General features: G+C 42.3%; 1 protein-coding gene across 1 annotated transcript; it reads left to right on the forward strand.

The window, feature by feature from the left end:
* Window positions 1-3,338: 3,338 nt before the first annotated feature.
* Window positions 3,339-5,238, forward strand: LOC4342695 (small ribosomal subunit protein uS5x). The gene is made up of 2 exons (XM_015789226.3): window positions 3,339-4,070; window positions 4,879-5,238. Exons 1-2 carry the CDS (start codon window positions 3,399-3,401, stop codon window positions 5,035-5,037), a joined length of 831 nt encoding a protein of 276 aa, XP_015644712.1. The 5' UTR covers window positions 3,339-3,398; the 3' UTR covers window positions 5,038-5,238.
* The last annotated feature ends 3,607 nt before the right edge of the window (window positions 5,239-8,845 follow it).

Here is an 8,845-nt window from a genome sequence, read left to right on the forward strand (position 1 = left end):
CAACGTGGGATAGCGTTGGATAGTGGATAGTTAATATTAATTAATTATTACAACTGTTTAAATCTTTCAACTTCTGTTTATAAATGCTCGCTTTATGCAAATGAACCACTCTAGCTCTCCTTTGATAATTCCCTGCATCATACCCCTATTCCGGTATGACTTGCTGAGTACAGTGGGTAGTACTCAGTCTTGCTCTATTTTTTTTCCCAACCCCAGAGTACGAGTATGTGTCAGATGGAGGTTTCTCCGAGGAGTAGGCTTCGTCCGTACCGTCGAGGATGCCTGTGGAGTGGTGTTCCCGCTGCAGTTCTAGTCAAGGCTTAGCTCCTGTTGTCTTTCGCTTTTCCGCTGCATTTATGTAAGACTTTTATGATGTTTGTAAGACGTGGGTCTGAATGTCAACATTGTCGTTTGTGTACCCCGGTCGGTCCTGGACGGGGATTTTAATGCACATTCTGCTTGGAATTCTATTCGGGAATTTCTGGGCGTGACAGCCACCCCCGTCGTCGTCCGCCTACCACGCCTCTCCTCATCATTGTCGTCGTCCGCCGGCCAATCGTCGTCGTTGCTCACTGGATGGCCTCTCCCGTTGGGTGTGAAAGTAAGGGGGAGGTGTGAGAGTGGGAGGAAAGGTGAGGAGAATAAACTGAGAGAAAATGTTAATATGGAGACAGAGAGAGAAGGGAAAATTAAGATGGGTGAAAAAAATTGCATACGGGACCTAGGCCCGTCTGCGAAAATTCATTTTCACACACGGATATTTATTGAACAACTCTCAATTCCTTTTACATGCGGGCTTCTTAGGAATTATTTTTAGTCTGCCTGAACAAAGGAGATGTTTTTTTAGTGGTATAAAGGAATATCACGAGAATTTTGAGGAAAGTTAACTGACCAATGTGAAATTCTCATGTGTTCTAAAGGATCCCACCAACATATGGTCAAAGTGAGACAATCCTTTTGTATGAATACAACGGACTTTGGATGATACGTTTTGCCTCTTGGGCTCCTTTACAGCAAGGGCTAACTATAACAATTAACACATCATGCACAACCACTTTTACAGTTTACCCGTATAATAATTACCAATAAATATATAAATATATATGTAGAACCACTTTTACAGATCCCGTATTATAGTTAGCAATAAATATATACTAACACTATTAGCATCTTGTTAAAACCCATGTTGTGGCGGATTATATATATGTAGCACACGCTTCTCTTTTAACTCTCATCTTCTGTTTCCTACAACTTAACACCAGTCTATTATGGCAACGAATAATATACTTACATTATCTTATTATATTTCGTTTGTATTTAATGCATATTCTTTTCTTATTCCTATGGAGATGATTTGGTTCCTATAAAATAAAATTCATGTGTTCAAAAAGCCTTTAGAAGAGCGGTGAAAGATAACCATTAGCTTCATTCCATTTGAAGTTCATCTTGCATAGGGCTTGTGATGTGGGCCCCAATGCAGCCGAGTAGCATCATTCCCAGTTGCGCTGCATGGACAACTTGCAGAAGGAAAAAGTTTACTTGAGATCCCTCATCTTGTCCTCTAGTTTCAAATTCGTCCCTGACCCAAAATGCATAGTCTTGTAAAACCGGATCACAGTGGGTCCCAAGACAGTATTAAGAACAGTTTTGGCTGATGTGGCGGCTGAGTCAGCGTGAGACCCACGTACCAGTGGCCCAATCTTCTTCCACATCTATCTCCCTTCTCTTCCCATCTCTCTCCTGGCCTCCATGTGGCCGGTGATGGGCAATAGTCGAACATGAAAGGCGCAACGACAACTTCTCGCGCCCGAGTCCTAAGAGCATGTCGGTCTGGCCGAATGGTCCGGAGTTCTGGTCATCGCACTCGAAGATGAAGCCAGGAACTTGCTTGATGCCGATGTCATTGTCGGTGTTAAACACCACAGCGTATTGCTTCGTTGGTTTCTCGTTCCTGACGGACACCTTGGAGGCGCGAGCGCCCCTCCGCTAGGGCTGTCGACGAGCCGAGCTCGAGCGAGCTCGTCTGTCTAGGCTCGAGCTCGATACAAACTCGAGCTGAGCCTATAAAATGTTCGAGCTTTCTGACAGGCTCGGCTCGAGCTCGACCAAGCTCGAGCTTAACTACCGAGCTTGATTTTTAAGTAAAACAATATATATTTCAAAGATAATCTTTAAAAAATAATTAATTTCTAGTTCATCATATTAGTAGAAGAGGAAAAAAAAAATAAATATATAATGTCAATATAAGGCATACAAATAACTTATTAGATCTTCTAATTTATAAATAACAACAAAAATTATGTATTACTATGCTCGTTGGAAGCTCGAGCTCGGCTCGACAAAGCTCGCGAGCTTAGGGAAAGGATCAGGCTCGGCTCATCTGGAGCTCGAGCCTAGGACGAGCCAAGCTCGAGCAGCTTGCGAGCCTCGAGCTTTTTTGACAGCCCTACCCTCCGCCGACTATTAGGCTTCCTCCCTGCCACCGATGAACCTAGGCGGCATCGACCACTAGGTGATGACCAACGTGGAGGGGTCAAAGGCAGATGAAGATGGTGATGAGGTTGGCGAGGAAGGCCATGCAGGGTCCTTATGTAGCATTGTTGCCGATGTCAAGGAGCCAGAAGCTGATGAGGTAGACAATGATGGCATCGAGGCGGGTAGAGCACAGGGTGATGGAGTCGCCGAAGATTCGAACGAGGTCAGTGGAGAATCTGACGATGAGAACAATGGCGGCGATAATGAAGGGGTGCTGACGACCGAGGCTGGCGAATGTGTACGGGATGCCAAGGTCCTAGACATAGGGGGTCGGTAGGGAGAGTTGCAGCGCCACTCAAACTGCACGCCGCATGCCACCGACACCGCACGTAGAAGCTTCCATATGGAGGGCACTAGAGATGGGAAGAGAGGAGGGGGGGAGGTATAATAAGAAGATTGGGCCACTGACATGTAGGTCCCACGCTGACTTAACCGCACGTTAGCCAAAACTGTTCTCAGTACTACCTTGGGATCTAATGTGACTCGGTTTTACAAGATTAGGTATGCAAGCATTCCGGTCCAGGGACGGTTTTGAAACTCGATGACAGGATGAGTGACCTCAAGTGAACCTTTTCCACTTGCAGAACACTAGACATCACAGCCCAAGTCTTACCCACCACAAGCCCAACACACCACACTTTAGGCTCCTTAGGCCCATAACCATCTACCTATGAGCCCAAAAACTACGGCCCAATTAGGCCCACGGCTTGGCCCAACTTCTCAGCGAAAACCCTAACCCCGTCGTCTCCACGGCCACCTTATATAAAAATCCGCCGCCGCCGCCATCCTCCCTCCTCCCCTCCGCTCTCCCACCCTTCACGCCGCCGCATCTCCACGCCCCGGCGATCCGAGCACAAGCAAGCATGGCCGAGCGCGGCGGCGGCGGCGAGAGGGGCGGCGAGCGCGGCGGGTTCGGGCGCGGGTTCGGCCGCGGCGGGCGCGGCGACCGCGGCAGGGGCGGGCGCGGCGGGCGGCGCGGCCCCCGCCAGGAGGAGGAGAAGTGGGTGCCCGTGACCAAGCTGGGGCGCCTCGTGAAGGAGAACAAGATCCACAAGATCGAGGAGATCTACCTCCACTCCCTCCCCGTCAAGGAGCACCAGATCGTGGAGCAGCTCGTGCCGGGCCTCAAGGACGAGGTGATGAAGATCACGCCGGTGCAGAAGCAGACGCGCGCCGGGCAGCGCACGCGGTTCAAGGCGTTCGTCGTCGTCGGCGACGGCGACGGCCACGTCGGGCTCGGCGTCAAGTGCGCCAAGGAGGTCGCAACGGCGATCCGCGGCGCCATCATCCTCGCCAAGCTCTCCGTCGTGCCCGTGAGGAGGGGGTACTGGGGGAACAAGATCGGGAAGCCGCACACCGTGCCGTGCAAGGTCACCGGCAAGTGCGGCTCCGTCACCGTGCGCATGGTGCCGGCGCCCAGGGGGTCCGGGATCGTGGCGGCGCACGTGCCCAAGAAGGTGCTCCAGTTCGCCGGCATCGAGGACGTCTTCACCTCGTCGCGCGGCTCCACCAAGACCCTCGGCAACTTCGTCAAGGTATCTTGAATTCCTCCCTAGAAATGCTCGCTTATCTTAGAATTCTTTCTCTGTAAATGAAAAATGTTTGCTGATAGTGCTAGATTTGAATGTAACAGAAATGGCTTGACTGATTGTGATGGAGGACATCTGTGTAGAATGACTTGACTGATTGTGATTGAGGACATGTGTAGCTAGATAGTCTCATTTCCACCATTTTGTTATGCCTGTATTATCGTAGTAGTATTTTGACATGTCCGACCTTATCACACAATTCAGTTGTGCTTAGTATTGTTGTTTGACATCCGTGCTGTTGTGCTTAGTGTTGCTATGCATTTCGATTGTAATAATATTGACTACATTGTCCTGTTTAAGTACTAGTATACATCCTTTGTTAAGTTCTGTTGACTAGGATTTTAGGAATCTAGGGTTTTGTCATAGCATCGCTTCCCTTTCGGATGTTCTGTATTGTTCTGTATCAGTAGAGAAATATGGTTTATCATTGCATAGTGTGCAAACAGTAAACTGCTTTGTTTACTGAGGATCATTTGGATGATTGTTAGTAGTCATGAATTGTTCTGCGGCTTTAAATGTTGTCGCTGTTTCTATTCATGTGTACATGCTGTAGCTTGCTGAAAATAGCTATCATACTTGCAGCAATCAAACATGATATGTTTCCATTTACATTTCAAGCATTTCAATTGGTGAACCCATGAGACTCTTAGATAGCATTCTAATTTCATGTACACCATTACATTTCAAATGTTTCGGTTTACATGTCAAGAATAGTGCCTCAATTGATATAACCTGAACTTTTTGTTCTTGACAGGCCACCTTCGATTGTCTCATGAAGACCTATGGGTTCCTGACTCCTGACTTCTGGAGAGAGACCAGGTTTATCAAGACGCCGTTCCAGGAGTACACGGACCTCTTGGCTAGGCCAAAGGGGCTCGTGATCGAGGCACCTGCTGAGAAGATAGAAGCTTAGAAATTTTGCAGCAAAGAGCTGAGAAAGAATTTTGCATTATGGCAGCAAGAACTGCTGTCTTATCCTCAACCTCAACTTATGTCTTAAAAAATCCAAATTTTGAATTAGCGAACCTTAATTTATGTGCTCTGGAATGTTTAGGTTTCTCTTCACCGTGTTTACAATTCTCATATCCATATGAACGCGTACAGCATTGGTGCATTTTGCGAGTTTTACTCTCTGTTATGCTGAATTGTGTTACCAATCCTCATTGAAGGCCGTTAGAACAAATTATTATTCTGGTTGTATATCATTACAATCTGAAAATGTTGAGCAGCCTATACGGGAATATTTATAAAGTATTAATCTGCATCGTTGTAACTTGTATTATAATATGTGGTAAATGTGCTGACTAACAAGAACACAATGTTATTTTTTGCTTTCCCAAAACTTGGTGTTGGTTTATATATCAAACAGTATGACAATAAGGTCCCTCGCTGCAGTAAGATGAAATTTCGCCCCCCCCCTCCCGGGCAAATGATTATCTCAGCCGTTTTTTTTGGGGTTTTCTCAATTTTTTATGATTTTGATAAAAAAATTAATCAAATTTAGTTAATTTTTTTTAAAAATCCAAAAATGTATTGAAATGGCCGAGATCGAAATTGAAAACCTGCTGGCTACTGCCAATGGGATGAACACATCATCTTTGCTATACAATTATCTCCCTCTTTCAGGGAACCATTAACTTTCTCTGCCATGGTTTTGTTACTGATACTGCATTAATAATATAGCACAATATCATTCCATCTTTTATATTGTACTAACACATTGAAACTGCACAGGCTATATTCACCAGGGATAACATGCTGTATACGCTTGCTTTCGCTGCTTTGTGCGCCATCTTCAGTATCCTAAAGGAGATTCTTCAGTATCCTAAAGGAGATTGTTGAGCAATGGAATGCTATGGTATTCATTTTCAGCGTTCTTTCAGGAGTTTAGCTCATGGGCTCAGGAATTATGGATAACACATCAACAATCACAAGGAACAACAGTTTCTCCTCTGTTCCTGCTAGGTTATCTGCGAGGATAGGGTACGGTCTCTTTGAGATACTCTCTCCGTTTTATATAATATAAGTCGTTTGACTTTTTTTCCTAGCCAAACCTTATTAAGTTTGACTAAGTTTCTAGAAAAATTAGTAATATCTATAATATTAAAAAAAAGATAATGGAATAACATTTTGGCCTTTGCTCAATGAGCTACAGCCAATTATTACAAAGTCCACACATAAATAAATTCAGCACACACTAATATGATATAAATAAAACAAAAACTAAAGACACCAACACAAGATAAAAGAGCCCTGAATTATTGAATTATATTCGAGAATCTCCATCCAAAGTTGGCAAAACGGTGCATAATCATCCACTCAAGTTTACGGCATGCATTATTTAGAGAGAAAGGGAAGAGGAGATGGGGGAAGAAGAAGTGGCTACTGACGTGTGGCTCTAATTTTTATTTTTAGTTTTATTTGCTGACTAGACTTCCACATCATTGACACGTAGATGAAAACCAGCTGAAAAACCACTTAAGGGTGTAAAGTGAACGGTATTGAAAGTTGGAGGGGGTGAAATATCTGGTTTTAGAGTTTTGGGTGTATTTTAGACAAGACAAAGAGTTGGAGGGTGTAAAATGGACTTATCCCTTATTTATTAGCTTGATATCATCATCAAGCCTTTGTAGTTGAGCCCAACCCCGAAGCAAATATTTTACCCTGAAAAGTACTTACAAATAAAATTTTGATTGTGTTTTATCAAAAACCATATCATTTCTACTAAGCCAAAGAGCCTAACATACCGTGGAAGCTCTTCCAAGAATAAGTTTCTTAACTTTTTTATTAACATGCACCAGCCAATTCCCAAACATATGAGAAACACTATGTGGTGGGTATAGTCCAAATGAGAATTGAATTGATCTCCAAAGAAATCTAGAAAAAATGACAATCCAGGAAAAGATGGTAAATTGTTTCATTTTTCATAAAAAACAACATCTCAAACTACCATTGCAATTCTTCTTAGGGCATCTCTAGTCCTAAGTTCGGCGAGAACCATCCATGTAAGCGAAGTTTATTTTGGTTCGGGTGCTACAACGCAGCATCGATTTACCAGGTCCCCCTAGAATCAGCCATAACCTTTCCTCCCTCACACAAACAACCTTTCCTCCCTCACACAAACAAATGAAGAAATATTTTTCTAAACGGCTAAATCGACTGCTTGGCTGAGGTTGATTTCCTCTCTGACAAATAACAGCTGCATCTCACAGTGTGTTAGGTTCGATGTTTTTCCCTCACGCGTTGATTCAACCCAACGCTACAGATGCTCTTAGCCAAATTATCTTTTGTTAGCACAATTCCTTTAAAGAGATACCACATAAAAATATTAACCTAAGGGGCATCTTAAGCTTCCAAATGATCTTATTCCACTCTCTATATCCATTATTAATTAAGGCTAAATACATTGATCTAACAGAAAAATGACCATTTTGATGAAACTTCCATCTAAATATATCATCATCCTCTGTTAAATTAATATGCACAATTGAAGCACACAAATTGTGACAGTTGACCAAATTATGACCAACTAAAGCTCTCTAGAAGGAAACATTAAGCGGAACAAAACCCATAACACTTGCAATTGAAGAACTTTTCCTTCTAACTATAGAAGACAACGACGACTATTTGTCATTTAAAGAAAAATTTCCTAACCACTTATCCTCTTAGAATCTGATTTGCTCACCATTATTAATTATCCAAGAACCCATACTTATTAAGGAACTCTTAACCTTCATCAGGCCAGACAATAATGGGAATCCCCTTGTTTTTCTTTCGACCTGGGTTATTGATTTACTCCTAAGATATTTCCACTTCAATAAGTCTTACCACACACATTGTTCATTTATTTATTTAAACAACCATTTGCTCAATAAACACCGGTTTTGGATTTCTAAATTATGAACACCAACTCCACCCTAATATTTTGGCTGACATATAATGTCCTATCTTGTTAGTCTAAATTTCCTTTTGTGTTTATCACCTTGCCAAAAGAAGCGGGATCTATAAAATCATTTTTTTGAAGAACCCCTTTAGGAATCTCAAAAAAAGATATCATAAACAGAACTAAACTTGATAACACATAATTAATCAAAACCAAACTCCCTCCAACAGACATATGTTTACCTTTCCAACTAATGAGTTTTTTTTCTTAATTCTTTGCTCAATTGTTAACCAATCATTATTACTAAGCTTTCTATAATACATAGGGATACCAAGATATCTAACAGGAAACTATTATATTTTAGATCAAAAAATATTTGAATATTGCTCATAACATTGTTTTGCTTGACCAAAGCAAAATAATTCACTCTTGTGAAAATTTATCTTTAGGCCAGATAATTTTTTCAAAAGCAGTTAATAACAACTTCATATGCTTCACTTTCTCTAAATCATGGTCAAGAAAAATAGTAGTATCATCAGCATATTGTAAAATAGATAAACCATCGTCCACCAAATGTGGGACAACTCCTGAAATCTAACCATCAGCTTTTGCTCTCTTAATTAATATAGCTAGCATATCAACAACTATATTAAAAAGAATTGGAGATAACAGGTCCCCTTGCCTTAAAACCTTATAAGTTTGAAAATTTGCCCCCACTTGAATGAAAGAAGCAATCCAATTACACCATTTTTGCAAAAAAAAACCCTTTATTCTCAAAGTTTTTTTTAACAAAAGACCACTTCACTTTATCATAGGGTTCCTCAAAATCAATCTTAAA

This window comes from Oryza sativa, chromosome 7 (genome assembly GCF_034140825.1).
Source record: "Oryza sativa Japonica Group chromosome 7, ASM3414082v1".
Taxonomy (NCBI): Eukaryota; Viridiplantae; Streptophyta; class Magnoliopsida; order Poales; family Poaceae; genus Oryza; species Oryza sativa.

What these genes read in the sequence shown, in the direction of transcription:
- LOC4342695 (XM_015789226.3), top strand. Translation starts at nt 3,399, where the DNA reads ATGGCCGAGCGCGGCGGCGGCGGCGAGAGGGGCGGCGAGCGCGGCGGG. An exon ending in CCCTCGGCAACTTCGTCAAG is followed by an intron (nt 4,071 to 4,878) that starts GTATCTTGAATT and finishes TGTTCTTGACAG; the next exon opens with GCCACCTTCGATTGTCTCAT.